This window comes from Mauremys mutica, chromosome 13, assembly GCF_020497125.1.
Source record: "Mauremys mutica isolate MM-2020 ecotype Southern chromosome 13, ASM2049712v1, whole genome shotgun sequence".
NCBI classification, from domain to species: domain Eukaryota; kingdom Metazoa; phylum Chordata; order Testudines; family Geoemydidae; genus Mauremys; species Mauremys mutica.
In genome coordinates this window covers 22,463,882-22,482,743 of record NC_059084.1, presented here as the reverse complement: position 1 = coordinate 22,482,743, position 18,862 = coordinate 22,463,882, and the positions used below count along the sequence as shown (strand labels likewise).

The window sequence follows — 18,862 nt, the reverse complement described above, 5'->3', positions numbered from 1 at the left end:
TCCCATCTATCTTTCATAAAGGACCCCCGTCTTGAAGGCACGACTTCCCTTGGTAGTTTATTCCAATGGTTAATCACTCACACTGCTAAAAATTTGTCCCTTAATTCTAGACGAAACCATGCTGCACAATTCCTTTCGCACCCCAGAATCTTTTTGCCCTTTTCCCCATCCAAATAGTTGCCCCTACCCTTTACCCCCTCTACCCCCAAAAAATGTTAATAGGGTGGTTTTTTTGTTTTTGGGGGGGGATCCCCAGGTAAAATTATCAAAAAGTACCTATGTACTTAAATGACTTAGGAGCCTACAGCCCATGTTCAAAATGACTCAAGTACAAAAGGTACTTTTTGAAACTTTACCCAGTGAGATTTGGTCCTTGCCAACATACATTTTCCTCCTCATTGCTCCCTCCACCCATATTCCCAGTGACCTACCCTCTGGGGTTTTGACATCTGCAAGGTTGCACTCCTCTTGCTCAGCTTCAGTGCTCTGTTTGATGTTCTCCACCTCCAGCCAAAAATTGTCCATTGACAAACTGTCCAAAGAATCTACTCTGGAATTCATGCACTCCGACAATGGGGGCTCCATAGAACTCTTCTGAGGAAACTGGCTCATTTTGCAAGGGCAACTTCTGCTGAGGAGAGAGGAAGGAAATAAATAAATCAAGATCAAGATATCTGGGCTCGACTTTCGTGCTCAGTGAGAATAAGTCAACAGTTCATGATTAAATGACTGCAACAACCAAATAAAGATAAGTGTGCGACGTCCTATTGTTTTTGTTTAGCGATAATAGGAGGTTGAAGGCTGGAAACAAGCTCATTAATTAGTCTAGCTACATGCAGTTCCTTGGACTGTCTTTCTGATGACCTAATAGAGAACACCTGCCAGTGTAAAAGAGGAGTAACAAAATCTTATACTAGCTCAGTTCAGCTAAGCTGTAGGCCTCCCTGAAGAAAACTACAGTCCTGTTGAACGTGGGACTACATTAGTGCAAACTAGGTACCTTTTAGAACATGCCAGCAGAGTCTACACGGGGCAGTTAGAACACAGGACTTTAGAGCACTCTACAAATCACGTCCTTCTGGTACACTTTGTCAGTGCCGCATGGACAAGCTTTAGGAGACCAATATGGAGACCAGAATTCCTCCCCACCCCCCCCGGTTGTCTGCTGAGCAGCAGATTATTAGGCTGTAAGCAAAAGATACCTGATGTATTTTGAGAATAGAAAATGCTCTAGGCATAGTCTCAGAAGTGAGGATTTAGGAATTAACGCTGCCACAGCACTCAAAGTGAGCAAGAGCAACTTAGATTTTTCACAAACAGCTTTGACAGCTCGATAGTTACAGAACCTGGATTCAGCCCCAGTCCCTACACCAGTTGACTGACACTTGCCTGGTTTTCATAGGTATTCCCAAATTCCTTTTGAGGAAAGAATGATTTTAGATCACTCCTGACTCAGAATGCAAACCTTTTGCAGTGCAAGCAATATATGCAACAGAGACAACCAAAAATGAGAGTACCACTCACTTTACCATAAACTATATAACCTGATCTAGTCCTACGTAACCTACTAACTAGTACGATAACCCCAAACCTCTGTGTTATGTCACATCACAGAGATTTTGCTGGTATCAAACTCTGCTTTTCAGAGGGCTGTCACTAGCTCTGCAGGCAAAATCAGTGTTGCCAACTCTTGCGGTTTTATCACAAGTCTCACAATGTTTGGTCTTTTCCTTGAAGCGACAGCTCCTGCAGTCACGTGATTATGTCAGAAACTCGACTTCATTTAAAAAAAAATCATGGTCAAGGAAAAAACCTAAAAGGCTCAAAAACCAAAAGGAGTCTTTACCCCAATTTTTTTTTTAAATCTCTGTGTTTAAGCCAGTCATGATTTTTGGGGACCCAACTCATGGATTGTTGTTTTTAAAACATTTGGGACTGGCAATACTGGGAATTAGTAAGAGAACCAAAGCAGCTAGGACATAAGCCTGGTCTACACTACGCGTTTAAACCGGTTTTAGGAGCGTAAAACCGATTTAACGCCACAACCGTCCACACTAGGAGGCACCATATATCGATTTTAATGGCTCTTTAAACCGGTTTCTGTACTCCTCCCTAACGAGAGGAGTAACGCTAGTATCGGTATTAAAATATCGGATTAGGGTTAGTGTGGACGCTGATCGACGGCATTGGCCTCCGGGAGCTATCCCACAGTGCACCAGTGACCGTTCTGGACAGCATTCTGAACTCGGATGCACTGGCCAGGTAGACAGGAAAAGCCCCGTGAACTTTTGAAATTCATTTCCTGCTTCCCCAGCGTGGAGATCTCATCTCATCAGCACAGGTGACCACGCACAGCTCATCAGCACAGTTAACAATGCAGTCTCCTGAGAATCGTAAAAGAGCCCCAGCATGGACTGCACGGGAGGTACTGGATCTGATCGCTATCTGGGGAGAGGATTCAGTGCTAACAGAACTGCGTTCCAAAAGACGAAATGAAAAAGTATTTGAAAGAATTTCTAAGGCTATGACGGATAAAGGCCACAGCCGGGACTCAGTGCAGTGCAGAGTGAAAGTTAAGGAGCTCAGACAAGGCTACCAGAAAACCAAAGAAGCAAACGGAAGGTCCGGGGCAGGTCGAAAAACATGCCGCTTCTATGCTGAGCTGCATGCAATTTTAGGGGGCTGCGCCACAAGTACCCCACCCCTGATGGTGGATTCCGAGGTGGGGGTTGTAATCTCTGCCATGGCTGAGGATTATGCAGACGGGGAAGATGAAGAAGAGGAGGAAGACATAGCAGAGAGCACACAGCACTCCGTGAGCCCCAGCAGCCAGGAGCTTTTTATCACCCTGACGGAATTACCGTCCTCCCAGCCCTCACAAGCCACTATCCCAGACAATGACGCCATGGAAGGGAGCTCTGGTGAGTGTACCTTTGCAAATAGCAAACATTGTTTTTTAAGCAAGCCTTTTTTAATGATTGATTTGCCCTGAGGACTTGGGATGCATTCGCAGACAGTATAGTTACTTAGAAAAGTTTGTTAACATGTCCGGGGATTGAGAGGAAATCCTCCAGGGACATCTCGATGAAGCGCTCCTGTAGGTACTCCAGAAGCCTTTGCAGAAGGTTTCTGGGCAAGGCAGCCTTGTTCCGCCCACCGTGGTAGGACACTTTACCACGCCATGCATGTAGCAAGTAATCAGGTATCATTGCGTGGCAAAGCATAGCAGCGTATGGTCCCGGTGACTGCTGGCATTCAAGAAGCATCCGTTCTTTATCTTGTTCTGTTATCCTCAGCAAAGTGATATCGTTCAGGATAACCTGGTTAAAAATCAGGAATTTAAGTAAGGGGGGTGGCCATTTTTCTACTGGGTTCGTGGACTGCATCAGCTTAAAAAAAAAACTTTCCTGCACGTAGCGAAGCGGGGGGAGGGGAGGAGTGAAATGCCGATGATCTTTTCTGTGTTTGGTCACCGGCGATCTTCCCCAAGGTACCAGACACGCAGTGGGTAGGGGGGGGGAAAGGTTGTTGATTAGCAGGGAGCTAGCGTGGTATTAGCCATGCGTTGGGGGGGAGGGGTACATCACTACAGAAGCAGAAAGACAGTGGCTTACCATGGCCGCATGCAAGCTGAATTCTGATGCCTGGACCTGTGTCTGTGAGATCTGTAACTCCAGAGCTGCAGGCACTCACTATTAAGATTAAAAATGCGACCTTGTAGGGAAATCACATGTGCTAGGTGAATACTTCTTTTCACTGTGAAAGAGTATAATCATTGTTCTGTAAAATGTATCTTTCTAAATATTTATCTCCCTCATGCAGCTGCAAATTTTTCAACCATCCCTCCTCCATCCCAAAGGCTAGCACAGATAAGGCGGAGGAAAAAGAAGACGCGAGATGAGATGTTCTCGGATATTATGGAAGTTACACGCAATGAAAGAGCTCATCTGAATGAGTGGAAGGACGTGGTTTCAAATTACAGGAAAGAGGCCAGTGAATGTGAGGACAGGAGGGATGAACGTGAGGACAGGAGGGACAACCGAGATGAGAGGTGGCGGCAGGAAGACCGGCAGGAAAATCAGCGGTGGCGGCAGGAAGATCAGCGGTGGCGGGATGCAACTCTGGGGCTGCTGCGTGATCAAACTGACATGCTCCGGCGTCTTGTGGAGCTTCAGGAAAGGCAGCATGATCACAGAGTGCCGCTGCAGCCCCTGTATAACCACCCTCAACCCTCACCTTGTTCCACATCCTCCTCACCCAGACGTGTAAGAACGCGTGGGGGGAGGCTCCGTGCACCCGCCCACTCCACCCCCGTGGACAGCCCAACCAGAAGGCTGTCGTTACTGTGAATTTTTTTTTTAATGGCCTTCTCCATCCCTCCTATCCTCCTCCCAAACCACACCCTTACTTCTCTCCCTCTTTTTATAAGGAATCAATAAAGAATTCATGCTTTTTAAATGAGAGTGACTTTATTTGCATAAGTAAGCTGTACTCGAAGGGGGTGGGGGAGTTGCTTACAGGGACTGAGTCAATCAAGGGGGTTGGGTGTTCATCAACAAACACAGCAGTCACACTGTACCCTGGCCATTGATGAAGCTCGTTTTCAAAGCTTCTCTGATGCGCACCGCTTCCTGGTGTGCTCTTCTAATCTCCCTGGTGTCTGGCTGCGCGTAATCAGCGGCCAGGTGATTTGCCTCAGCCTCCCACCCCGCCATAAAGGTCTCCCCCTTACTCTCACAGAGATTGTGGAGAATACAGCAAGCAGTAATAACATAGGGGACATTGGTTTGGCTGAGGTCTGAGCGAGTCAGTAATGTCCGCCAGCGCGCCTTTAAACGGCCAAATGCACATTCCACCACCATTCTGCACTTGCTCAGCCTGTAATTGAACAGATCCTGACCACTGTCCAGGCTGCCTGTGTATGGCTTCATGAGCCATGGCATCAAGGGGTAGGCTGGGTCCCCCAGGATAACGACAGGCATTTCAACATCCCCAACTGTTATTTTCTGGTCTGGGAAGTAATTCCCTTGCTGCAGCCGTTTAAACAGAGTAGTGCTTCTGAAGACGCGAGCGTCATGAACCCTCCCTGGCCATCCCATGTGGATGTTTGTGAAACGTCCCTTGTGATCTACCAGTGCTTGCAGCACCATTGAAAAGTACCCCTTGCGGTTTACGTACTGGGTGCCCTGGCGCTGCGGTGCCAAGATAGGGATATGGGTTCCATCTATCGCCCCCCACAGTTAGGGAATCCCATTGCAGCAAAGCCATCCACTATGGCCTGCACGTTTCCCAGAGTCACAACCTTTCGTAGCAGCAGCTTAGTGATTGCTTTGGCTACTTGCATCACAGCAGCCCCCACAGTAGATTTTCCAACTCCAAATTGATTCCCGACTGACCGGTAGCTGTCTGGCGTTGCAAGCTTCCACAGGGCTATCGCCACTCGCTTCTCTACTGTGAGGGCTGCTCTCATCTTGGTATTACGGCGTTTCAGGGCAGGGGCAAGCAAGTCACAAAGTTCCATGAAAGTGCCCTTACGCATGCGAAAGTTTCGCAGCCACTGGGAATCGTCCCACACCTGCAACACAATGCGGTCCCACCAGTCAGTGCTTGTTTCCCGGGCCCAAAATCGGCGTTCAATGGATAGAATCTGCCCCATTACCATCAGGATCTCCAAAGCGCAGGGGCCCGCCGTTTGAGAGAATTCTGTGTCTACGTCCTCATCACTGTCATCGCCGCGCTGCCGTATCCGCCTCCTCCTCGCCTCGGATTGAAGGTCCTGGTTCACCATAGACTGCACTAGAGTGCGCGAGGTGTTTAAAACATTCACGATTGCGGTATGGAGCTGAGCAGGGTCCATGCTTGCTGTGCTATGGCGTCTGCACAGTTCACCAAGCAAAAAAAGGCGCGAAACGGTTGTCTGCTGCTCAGGGAGGGAGGGGTGAGGCTGTACCCAGAACCACCCGCGACAATGATTTTTGCCCCATCAGGCACTGGGATCTCAACCCGGAAATGCCAAGGGGCGGGGGAGGCTGCGGGAACTATGGGATAGCTACGGGATAGCTACCCACAGTGCAACGCTCCAGAAATCGACGCTAGCCTCGGACCATGGACGCACACCACCGATTTAATGTGTTTAGTGTGGCCGCGCGCAATCGATTTTATAAAATCTGTTTTACAAAACCGGTTTATGCAAATTCGGAATAGTCCCGTAGTGTAGACGTACCCTTACTGAACAAAGAGTGCGCTGCTATCATTCCATGAAAGAGAAGTTCAAGACAGTAAAGCCCTGTTAGACCATCCAGCCGTCCCGCAATGAGCATTTGCTTCCCCTCCCCAGCTGTTGAAAGTTGTATTACTCTCACAGTCACAAAGTAAGAGATTAGTGTTTGCCTGTTTGGGAAGTCCCCTAGAAAGGAGAGAAATGCTTACAAAAGGGATCTGATAACCAGCTCTTAAGAAGAGGAAATGAGCATATTACGGTAGGAGTTGGGGAGATGAAAAAAGAAATATTCTTCCCCATTGACCCAAATGGAGTAGTTCTGCTTGGTATTCCCCTATGGCAATTCCAAATGAAAGTAATGGTCACTTGATCAAACACTTGCCTCAGTGAGAAGATATGTTTCTCATTCTACAGTGGTCATTGGCTTCACCAAGGAAGTATTTCTGGAGAAACAAATGACAGCTCACGGCTCTTCAAAGTGAAATCAAATTGGAGTCAGGGACACAGAGAAATTTATTTCTGTATACACAACACAGATATTGATATGTAAATATGCACAAGTAATCATATTTAAATATACACACACACACACACACACACACCACATGGACTTGATTCTACATTGGATCCCATTACAGAACATAACGCAAGGTGTACAAGAGAATCTGAACACTGACTCGAGGACACATAGCCTTGCTTTCCCTGTGAGGGACTGTATAAGACATTTATTCACACAATTCTGAACAGGATGCCATGTCTAGAGCCAGCCCCACATTGTTAATTACACTAAATCATTCCCACCCCAACCCCAGAAAATTCAGAACATCTGTGTTTTCTGACCTATTTACACCTGATGAGTAACTGACACCACCATTTTCCTCACTGAATTTGGCCCACAGACATCCATGGGTTCCATTCCCACTGACATCACATGTGTGAAGTTAGGCTGCAAGCTTTTTGGTGCAGGGACCATCTTTTCATTATGCATTTGTACAGCATTTAGCATAATGGGACACTGCTCCCTGATTGGGCGCCCTATTTAAAGTACTTCTATGACCTGTAGTATCTGGTTACCTCACAATCTTTAATGTATTTATTCCCAACACCCTTTGAGGTTAGGAATTGCTATCCTTTCCATTTTACTGAAGGAGAACTGGGGCACAGGGAGGCTAGATGATTTGCTCAAGGTCATGCAAGAAGTCTGTTATGGAGCAGGGACTTGAACCCAAGCCTCTAAAGTCTTAGGCTGGCACACTAACCACTGGACCACCCTTCCTCTCACACTACTGTAAGGCAAACAGATTTAAAGACCAATGGTTTCTCTAATCTAAAGAATGTTTTCTTTTGATTTTTCTAAAGAACAAAATTGACTGTTTAAAGCTGCTTTAAATATGTGACTGATGAGGCAGAGGCATGCATCACATTAGCTTCAGATTCCAGACATTTATAAGATTATCCCTGTGAGGACAGTGAGCGAGGAACATTCAGTAACCTACACGAGTAACAGCAGTTTAGATTGGAGGTGGAGATTGTATGTTTTAAGCAAAGAGTAGGTGGAATAACCAAGTTCACTCAGACAAACCGTAACCATAACAAAAAGTTTAACACTTAGAAGATTTTTTAAAAAATTAACTCGACAAAGCAATTGGCTATAAAATCAAGTTAGTGAAGTGCATAGTTTAAAATAATAATAAAAAAATAAAACCACACACTCATGGCAACCCTCCATCTTGAAAAACAATGGTGCAAGTGCCAAACCAGTTCAGTTGCTGCATGTCATGCTTGCAGCATCACAAGTAGCTAAAAACTCCAATTCTAAAGTGAGAGTCATTGCAAGAGATAACGTAGGCAATAAGGTGCAGGGCCAGAAGATAAAGCTGACTCACTACAAGAATTTTCCTTTTTCCAAGTACTTCACTCTCAGACACCTTGGTTCCTCACTTGATATTGAAAATACGAGGACAGCAGGTGTGGAAGCTGTTTAACCTTTTCTCATGCCTGCTTAGGTGCTCCAAGTATTGCCACCAGGCAGCAGCATGCTCAAAACGAACATCTGGAAGACCCATATCTTGGTGTTTAAGTGCTTAGCCAGTTGACTGAATGTGGGTGGCAGCCCTTCTCAGAACTTATCTAATATCAGGTATCCAATATAACTGACCCGAGATGGCATATCCCCCCGCCTTAGTTTCTAAGATGAACTGCCAGCCTTTTTACCGTCTCTCATAAGAGAGCTGTTGCATACCCCCAATCATTTCTGTTGCCCTTCTCTGTACTTTTTCCAATTCTAAATGTATGGCTTTTTGAGATGGGACAACTAAAATTACATGCAGTGTTCAAGGTGTGGGCATAAAATGGATTTATACAGTAGCGTTTTGATATTTTGTCTTCTTAGCTATCCTTTTCCCAATGGTTCCTACCATTGTTAGCTTTTCTGTCTGGTGCTGCACATTGAGCAGATGTTTTCAGAAAACTATCCACAATGACTCCAAGATCTATCGTGAGTGGTAATAGCTAATTTAGACCTCATCGTTTTGTACGTATAGCTGGGATTATGGTTTTTCTATGTGCATAACTTTGCATTTAATCAACCTTGAATTTCATCTGACATTTTCTTGCCCATTTACCCAATTTAGTAAGATCCCTTTGTAACTTTCTGCACTCAAATTTGGACTTAATTCTCAAGTGATTTTGTATCATTTGCAAAACTTTGCCACCTCACTATTCGGTGTTAAAAATGACCCATGTGAAAGCCTTACCAGCAACACTAATGACAGAAAGTCCTCTGTAATTGTGGAAATCACTCCAATCTCCTTTTATACTCTGTATTATGATGTTAGCATCCTTCATGTCTTGTGGTACCCCCTCCTTCCCTTCATCAGGCAAGCAAGGCATTGTGCAAATGTTCAAGCACAACTTCTCCATGTTTCAGTACTTCAGCTGGAATTCCATTTCCCCCCCTCCCCGGTGTCCTTCCCTGATGCTAGGGAGGTGATTGCCTTTTCAAGCACATTTATAGATGGCTCTATATTGAACTCTTCAGTAATCTGGAATCTAAGGATCATGCTTAGCACTGCTTCAAAAACAATGGTTTCGCGCAAGTAGTTTGTAACTGATGCAACACTGGGTGGAGCACTGTTTGCCTCCATCAGTAATGATGTCTCCATTAAGAGATTTGAGTGGGACAGTCTTCTTGGCAGAAAGATCTATTGCTTTCTTGATTCCATCATACATACCTCTTAGATGTCTATTCAAAAAGGAAATCTGCATCTTCTCGCACAGACCAAGACAGTGTGAGGATATTGCAATGCACCCTTGACCACTCTGGGGTTAGCACAGGTCTCAGGATAGAGGTTAATATCTTCGATAAAATATGCTCTGCACTTTGCTTCAATAACTGGAAGTATTGTAGGATTAAAGCAATAAGGACTAGGCCCAAAGGCTTGAAGGCCATGATGTTTGGAAGCCAGCATAGCTGCAGGAGATGCTGGAGGGCAGAGCTGTACTACAGTGCCAACCACCTGACATTTTCCCCACAGCAAATTTGATTCAGGGTTTTCTCCCCTGGCCTTTGTTCAGTCAAGAACCAGCTGCAAGGCAGCAGCGCCAGCTGGAGTTACTCCTTTGTGGACATTGTTTTTTATTCCTAACCCTATCCCTAATCCTCCTAAAGAAACTACTCTATAGTGATGTGAGCCATGTCAATCCAGCCTTCTCCATGAAACAAACGAAGGGGGAAAAAGAGGAGACAATTCTTCAGCCATCTCTACAGCCAATTTCTTGTAAGTATCATGGAGAGGGAAAGACACAGCCTTAAGGATCAGTTCAGAGAGGGCATTCGGCATGAAAGGGGCAAAATGAAAAGCAGTGCTAACATCGTTATGGGAAAAAGCAGACGAAACAAGATAATTAGGCCACCAACGTTGGTAAAGCTGAATGAGTCAGGGTGAGAGATGCAACAAGGACACTGCATTTAGCCCATTTCAGCAAGCCATCCATATTCAGCAAAGCATGAATATAAAATGGGACTTAGGCACATGATTTGGCATTCACTTGACATATGCAAGCCACATGAGACTTTACTTACTAATCAACATCCCCACAGATGACATACCAGCACGATTTAACATTTCCATGTTTGTCACCCTGTCTTGTCATCTTATTCGAAGAATTTTACACAAGCATCTGATATGAAAGCTGTTTAGTTTTTTTGGTATGTTTAGCGTAAATGCCAGATTACAGGATCCCAAAGAGTGCACTGTACTCTGAAGCTCGTGATGGGCCTAGAAAGAGAGGCAGACCGCTGTGGAGATTTGAGGATGCTTGCAAAGATGACTTGGTATCCTTTGGAATCTCTGTGGATGATTGGGAAAGGAGTGAAGACTGTCATGCTGGTTAGCAAGGCCAGCTTGTAGATGGAACGAAGCAGACTGGATCAAGCTTCCTGATGACCAGAGTCAGAGGAGGAAAGAATCTGCTGCTCTGATTCAAAGCAATGCTTGTGTGTGAGTGTGCCCTACCAGTGGGGATGTCATCTCACTAACCCTCCCCTATGATGCTCAGGTCAACCCTGGGCCAAGTGTTGTGACAGTAAGAAATTAGGGAGGGGGACAGGAGGCAATCAGATCTGGAATGACATGAATTTTAAAGGCACAATCTCTCAAGAGGCTATGAGGACCAGAAAGAAATGCTTTCTGCAGCACCACTGGAAAGAAAAGGATTCCCCTCTCTCCAACAGCACTTATTCCTAAATCTGGTGGCTTGTAAGGTTTCATTTTTAATTAGTAGACACTGACAAACACAAAACAAAGTGCATCATAAAACACTCACATAACCCAAGCTCTTCTGAACCCAATAAGAAAACGGTGTTGCTGCGTATTCATTTTGTTCTAGTGCTGGATCATTCCATCCAGAGAGCTGCTCTCAATGGGGTGTTAGCTCCTTGGACTTCTTCCCCACTTGCTCAATGTTCTTTCTGTATTGAGAACTCCTCAGACTGCTTCTCTTTCATCAGATGCATTAATAAAAAGGTTTCCTCCTGTTGTGCTGAACTACTTCAAAGGGGACACTTGCTACCAGTTTAAGCCAAAAAAAAAATTATCCACTTTAAAACTGTTCCAAACCTAACCAAGGTGGGAACAGGCAGGAGATGGTGAAGTCTTCCAGATATTAAAAAAATGCAAGACAAGATATCACTCAACTTAGAAGTATTTCCAAGAACATGAGCCAGGCCCAGAGGGACTCCTGGCACCAAGAAACAAAACAGCCAAGAATGAGTTTGAAACTAAAATGAAAAACTAAACATAAAATTGTATTAACTCAGAAGGGAGGAGTCAGCAGGGTGCAGTGCTACAAAAATCACAGGTTTTAAAGAACAACAACATTTAGTGTGGAATAAAGAACAGTTCTTGAGAAGGGGAAAGCAGGAGTTGATTGTCATTAGTTGGATAGGCTATTAATTTAGAGGAAACAACTGAAGCCCGTCTCTTGTTGGCCTTCAATTTATTTCTCAAGGTCGAAAAAAACCTCTAAAAACAAATCAGCTGGCACAGGAGCGCAGGATTAAAGGAAACGTAGGAGGCCCATGCAGTGGGAAACTAAGTCCTCTTTAATTTGCTTCCAAGTTTCAGCCTGGAACCATGAGTACAAATCCTAATGAAGAGGCGTACAAGTGAGTTCTGAAACAGAGCTGCACATAGGACAGATCAGCTGATAAGGGCTCACAACAGGAGAGATTCTCCTTTGCATTCGGATCCCTTTGCTCTGTGACCTGAGCTACATGAAGGGGCTGAAAAGTAGCTAGGTCTAGCCAGCTAAGCATTCCCCTCACTGTGGGGGAACTGTAAGCCATTAAAGAGCCTGGAAACCCACCTCCATGCCATGACCAGCATAGAATACAGTTAGCAGGGAAAGGCTGCAGCCAGAGTACAATGCACAGACAACATTCAGTGGTCATATGGCCCCTCCAGCATCTAAGTTGGTCTACCCTACACTGGAGTTCAGTATGGCACAGATCCATCCCAGACACTTCCCCCTTCTCACTGAGATAGGAAGCTTAGTGAAGCAAAGATTCTTGGCCAGCATGTTTAAATAGGCCACTTCAAGCAATCCAGTTCACATGTATATTCATAGATTTTAAGACCAGAAGAGGCCACTGTGATTCCACAGTCTGACCTCCTGCATAACACCGGCCCTAGAATTTCACTTAGAGATTCCTGTACCCTGCACCCCAAAGAGAATCTCTGTCTTGATACAGCAAAGATACACTCGAGAACCTACAAAGGTAGCTCATTTGAGAAGCTGAAGGGAATCCTGAAGGAAATGAAGTTGTTTCATTTGATTCAGTAATATTTTTAAATGTTTTTGAAAAAAAGAGAGATTTTTTGATCAATTAAAAATAAACAGATTTTCAGTGCACAAAAGGTCACTTGTATTTACAATATTGATCTGGCTGTCAGCTACCCAATGCTTAGATTAAACTATCAGTGCCCTGGCAAAAGCATAAGTCTTTTAAAAAAAAACAGGTTTCATTGTCCGCTGTAATCCCCAAATTCAGTTGACTTAAAGCACTGTCCTCAATTCATGCTACCAGTTGTCTCTGAGGTTTGACAGCATAACAATACAACTCACCCCTTTAGAGAGGCTGATAGCCAAATAACAAGGCTGGTGCAATTGTTAGGTCCATAACCTAGTTGTAGTCCAGGCCATACTACTTGTCAACTGTGTCACAGTTGGGGTACCTCAAACCCAGACAACGTTTGCATATGCAAACAAGATAGGGTGACCAGACAGCAAGTGTGAAAAATCAGGATGGTGTGGGAAATAGTTCCCTACATAAGACAACGCCCCTATCATCAGGACATCTGCCCACCTTAAAACAAGAGCTTGTGTATGCAAATTACAATGCCTTGAGCGTACCCTATTTCTGAAACAGTGTTCGACAGCCACCTCCTAACCAGTGTTTTATACACTGATAAAATATAAAATCAGATGTTCTTCAATGGATTCATTTTCCTACTTTGCTTTTAAAACAAATCTAACTGCTCCCATACCAACACAATAGGCATCAACACTAAACCAGAGCAAGTTACGCTCCTCTCGGTTTAGACTGTTGGAGCGAAGGAAGAAGAAACAGCCTCCTTGCTAATGTAACTACTGTTCCTATAGTGTTTGAAGGGAAAGGGAGAAAGAACAGCAAGAAGGAAAAGAAAAAACACCATTTGTGACAGGATCACCTTGAACAAGATGAATTCCTGCCAGGGCTATTTTAACTTAGCTTAACAAACAGAAGGCTAAGGGGTGATTGATTACAGCCTGTACGTACTTATGTGGGGAGCAGATACTTGACAAAGAGCTCTCTAGTCTAGCAGAGAACGGTATAACATGATTCAATGGCTGGAAGTTCAAGCTAGACAAATTCAGAAAAGAAATAAGGTGTTAAAAATTAACAGTGAAGGTAATTAACCATAGTAACAATTTACCAAGGGTTGTAATGGATTCTCTATCACTGGCAATTTTTAAATCAAGATTGGATGTTTTTCTAAAAGATCTGCTCTAGGAATTATTTTGCGGGAGTTCTCTGGCCTGCGTTATATAAGAAGTCAGACTAGATCACAGTGGTCCCCCTTCTGGCTTTTGAATCTATGAATAAAATCCAATCAGTGGTTAACAAGTTCACACTGCACTATCATACAAGAGAGAAACACAAAAATCTCATTCCAGAGACTAATTGCTGGAAAGCAGAAAAAGGGTCTTCAAAAGTAGCTAGAACCCGTCTCTTTCTTGGGGCTGTCTCAGCTGATATGTCTTAGAGTGCTTCGCTTTTTTTGTATGAAGGGTCATTATAGCCAAGTTGGTCCCAGGATGTTAGAGACACTAGGTGGGTGAGGTAATATCTTTTACTGGACCAACTTCTGTTGGTAAAATACTACCTCACCCACCTTGCTTTTTTTGCACATACGCTCATATTGCCCTGATTTATATTTTTCCAAATACTTTCTAGATAAAATGACACATCTTTGTACTGATAGCCTTTATCTTGAACAATGATTTTTTTAAATTTACCATGGGCCTTGTGAACAGGAATGTCAAAGTTCAACTTCTCTAAAGGTATGTCTACACAGCAAGTAGACCCCAGCCGACTTGGGCTCACGGGGCCTGGGCTGTGGGGTGGCTTCATTGCTGTGTTGACTTCCGGGATCAGGCTGGAGCCTGGTTGGGACTCTCTCACCTCACAGGGTCGTAGAGCCTGGGCTCCAGCCCAATCGCAGAAGTCTACACAGTAATGGAACAACCCAGCAGCCCTGATCTTTTTATTTACTTCAGTGGGAATTGGACTGACTTGGTCCCGGAGATTGTTTCGTGAAGATAGTAATAGCAATAGTAGTAAAAGCTGCTGCCACTGCATCCCTCTGAGAATAAGAATAGGTATTGGTAACAACTTCCATTTAAAAGTGATAGCAGAACAAAGAATAGGACACAGGATTAAGACAGTTTGTAGGTGATTTTGCCCACTACAGACCACTCTATGTACACAGAATCCTGAATTAATGGCGGCATCCCAGTCTTTCATTGCAGTTTCAAGACCAAGTTTGTTGGGTGCAAGGCTAACATCACTTTACACCACATCACTAATGAGTCTGGCCTTAATGCCAGTATAATCAGCTCAGGGAGGATCAACCCAGTGCAAGAGTGAGCCTTCAAAGCCATAGCTGGCGTAGGGGCATCCATACTGCCCTTCCTCTACTGCTGGCATTTCAAGGAAAAGGGGCAGGGTCAAGATTCCTCTAGTCTAGGCCAGAGGTGGGCAAACTACGGCCCGCGGGCCACATCCGGCCTGTGGGACCATCCTGCCCGGCCCCTGAGCTCCTGGCCCGGTAGGCTAGCCAGCCCTTGGCCCCTCCCCTGCTGTTCCCCCTCACCCTCAGCTCGCTCCGCTGCCAGTGCAATGCTCTGGGTGGTGGGGCTGTGAGCTCCTGGGGCAGTGCAGCTGCAGAGTCCGGCCTGACCCAGTGCTCTGAGGGCCCGGCTCCAGCTGGGCAGTGCGGCTGTAGTGCTGCCAGACACCGGTGCTCCAGGCAATGCAGTAAGGGGGCAGGGAGCAGGAGGTTGGATAGAGGGCAGTTCGGGGTAGTGGTCAGGGAGCAGGGGTGTGGATAGGGGTCAGGGCAGTCAGGGGGGAACAGGGGGTTGAATGTGGGCAGGGGTCCAGGGGCACTCAGAAAGGAGGGGGGTTGGATGGGGCAGCAAAGAGCAGTCAGGGGCCAGGGAAAAGGGATAGTTGGATGGGGCAAGGGTCCCAGGGGGGCAGTCAGGAATGAGCGTGGGGGTTGGATGGGGCGGTGAGGGGCAGGGGTTCCAGGGGCAGTCAGGGGACAGGGAGAAGGGGTGGTTGGATGGGGCAGGAGTCCTGGGGGTCCATCAGAAATGAGAAAAGGGGTTAGATGGGGCGGCAGGGAGCAGTCAGCGATGGGGGTCCAGGGAGCGGGGGGCCATCAGGGGCAGAAGTCCCGGGAGGGGCAGATAGGAGGTGGGGGCCAGGCCACGACCCCCTCCCCTAACCCACCCTCCATACAAAATTTCTGAAACCCGATGTGGCTTCAGGCCAAAAAGTTTGCCCACCCCTGCTCTAGGCTATGCTGATCCTCTACTTGTGGTTTGAAGCCAGTGAAAGTTAGAGCTGCCTCCAGGCTTCTCTAACTCAGCACAGCTGGATCAACTCTGCAGAACAAGAGGCACCAGTTGCAGAGCAGTACAAAGCTGAGCTTTAAGCCAGCTTTGCACATACCTCCCCTGACATGCTACATGCAGGTCATCCACAGCCCAGGGGAGCTGCAGCATTCATGCTTGTGTCAAAATACTTTTATCAAGATTGCTTGGCCATAAGACTGTAGACTTGCCACTCTCAAGCACTAGCAACAGTAGCTGGATTTTATTACCACCATCTGCCTATGGGATTATGGTTTGTGATCAGAGACATGACAATTGCTTCAGCATTGACTTCCTCTACATTGGGAACAGCTCTGGAGCTGGCATTCTCTACTTCAGCTGCCTTCATCCTGATGTCAAGCACATTTTTCATTGTAGTAGCATGTTTGCAGCCCACTGATGATCCCTCAGCACAATAGAAATAAGAGTGCAATGCTGGCTGACTGCCTCCATCTGTCAGCTGAATATAGTATTGTGCGGTACTTGTAAAGCAGTTTCTTCATTTGCACACAGGGCCTCCTTAGACAATAAGTGTTCCACAGGCTTGGCATACCTAGCACGTGCACTAACTCATCTGTGCAATTCTCCCCTGCTCTGGCTGAGTCTTCTTCAGGAAAAGGAGAGCATGCCCCAACTGCTGGTCTCACCCCACAACCCTGCCCAGAGCAGGGAGAGAACATAGTGGCAAAAATAATACCTTGCCCTGTCTACATGAGGTGGTGAACAATGAGGCCCAAGAGCTAAATTTGCCTATAAGCGCATCCTTAGATCAACTTGTACTGCTGCATCCAAGCAACAAAAATGCTTTCTGTTCCAGATCTAATCCGCTCCAATTTCTATTTCCATTTCAGCCGTGCCAATGAAAGAGCAAGTCAAAGTTTCATGCTAAATTACCTGAGCCCTGGGAAACTGCACCTCAGTCCTCTCCTTTCTGGGCTACATCCCAAGAAAGCTACCATTACACGCTCAGGGTGTGGTGGTGCAGAAAGGAAATAACCAAATTAGAGGCGAAGGAAACAGGAGATTTGCACACCACTATTAAATAAAACTACCTTAAGCATAATCGATACACAAGAAAAAAATCAAGACACGTTTTGCATTTAAAAGTGATTTGTTAAACAAAAGGAAGTATTATTGTAGTTAGCAAAGTGAACGGATTGTTTCTGGACACCATACCCTTCAAGATTTCAGTAGATTTCATCCGCTCACGCCTACTTTTTATTCACGGATTGGATTAGAAAAAACAAGCTTTCCAGCTTTCTCAACTCTCAAATCGGATTTAACTAGTTGAATAAACTGGAATGAAGAAAACGTTCTCTCTACCAGCAAAAGGGGTTACTGCTGTCAAACGCTGGCACACTCAACCTCTTCCATCACTTCAGTGTTTTGACTTTCTTTAAAAATATGGCAACAAACATGTACTGCTTGATATTATTTTCTGAATTTAATTGAAATGATTTTAATAGATTATAATAATTTTTGGATTTAACATAACTTAATTTCAAACTTAATTTTAAATAGTTTTTAAGTAAACCTGCATTTAGTTAAGATTAAATAAAGACTTGATTTTTTAAATCAATTTATCCCCTCTGCAACCACACAAGCAACTATGATTTATTCACCATCCTACCCACAAGTGGGAGTAATGATGATCTACTTCACATCACACATAAGGTAAATAAGGTAACTGGGGTGCAGCATTTCAGTTATTTGACAAAAGCCAGAGAGTCAAGGTATCCTAGCTCTTAGACTTCCGCTCCAACCTGTGGACCATGCCTCTGTGTTAGAGTAAGGGAGCTTGGTTCTATTTCCATCTCTGCTGTACAACCTTGGGCAAAACACTTAACCTCTGTATACTTCAACCTTCCCATGTGTACAGGGACAAGTTATCTGTCTCTGAGGGGAAACTAGTCTGTGTGTTAACATGCTTTGAGATCCTCAGACAAATAGTGCTAGGAGGGTACGCCAAGGATTATTTTCTGTTTGGGACTTTGTTTATTAAAGAAAGGCCTCCTTGGAATTACAAAGATACATATCACATGTGGTTAGTACGTTTCTAATTTGCCTTACAACTACTCCAGTGCTGAACACCTACTTAATCGGTGTAGTAATTACTATGAAATAACTCACCAGCGCCAGTCATTTCCTGTTGCAATCCATTCTAGAAGCTAGCCAATTTCACTGTGCATTAAACCAGATAGAATAGATAAGCATAGTTTACTGCTCAGGAATGCTGGGAAACAATTGGCAAGAGGTTACAAGGAAGGTACATGAATTAGCTACTGACCAACAGCATTAAAAAAAAAGGACCAGAGAAGGATACACTGAAGGATCAAGTTAAGCTTCATGCTTAAGAGATTTAGGGTCAGTGGAAAACAGGAAGGGCAGAAACATAAGCTCCTTACTTGGATTGCTCAGGTTATGTCTACACTTAAACAAATAGAGTGGCACAGCTGCATCACTGTAGTGCTTCAGTGTAGACATTCACTATAGTGACAGGAGGGATCCTCCAGTTGCTGTAGTTCAGTGGTTCCCAAACTGGGGTTCATGAAATGTTACAGGGGGTTCTCGTGAAAAAATTCCCTAATGGTGGACAGAGCTGTCCCTAGGGACCCCGGGCAGCATGGGGCCAGCAGCCCGGAGCCCCTGAACTTCCGAGAGCTACACATTTCAAAACAAGCAGATCTATCACACTGAGGAGATTTAAACTTCAAGACTCCTTATAAGAAATGGAAAGGGAGGTGGAGATTTTTTGCTGTTTTTAAAATTAATTAGGCAGCTACTATTGTTTTTAAAATTATTATGAAGAACAAGTTTAAGCTTTGTTGTAACGTGCGTTGTTTGCCTGGACTGCTCAAGACTTGAATGCTTGTGTAGGAGGAACTCTTTGAGTTGGCGTCTTAAATAGCTTCATGCTGTTTAACATCTGATACTCCT

General features: G+C 45.0%; 1 protein-coding gene across 8 annotated transcripts in view; it reads right to left on the bottom strand.

Moving 5' to 3' along the window:
* The window catches only part of ARHGAP40 (Rho GTPase activating protein 40), a 76,067-nt gene that overhangs the window by 25,268 nt on the left and 31,937 nt on the right, over positions 1-18,862 (bottom strand). For 5 of the 8 annotated variants that reach the window (XM_044986193.1, XM_044986191.1, XM_044986189.1 and 2 more), the window contains exon 2: positions 432-631. In XM_044986193.1, coding sequence (XP_044842128.1) covers positions 432-612 — 181 coding nt within the window. In that variant the 5' untranslated portion in view covers positions 613-631. The remainder of the gene's footprint in view (positions 1-431; positions 632-18,862) is intronic. The other 3 variants (XM_044986194.1, XM_044986190.1, XM_044986187.1) reach the window with 1 other exon arrangement.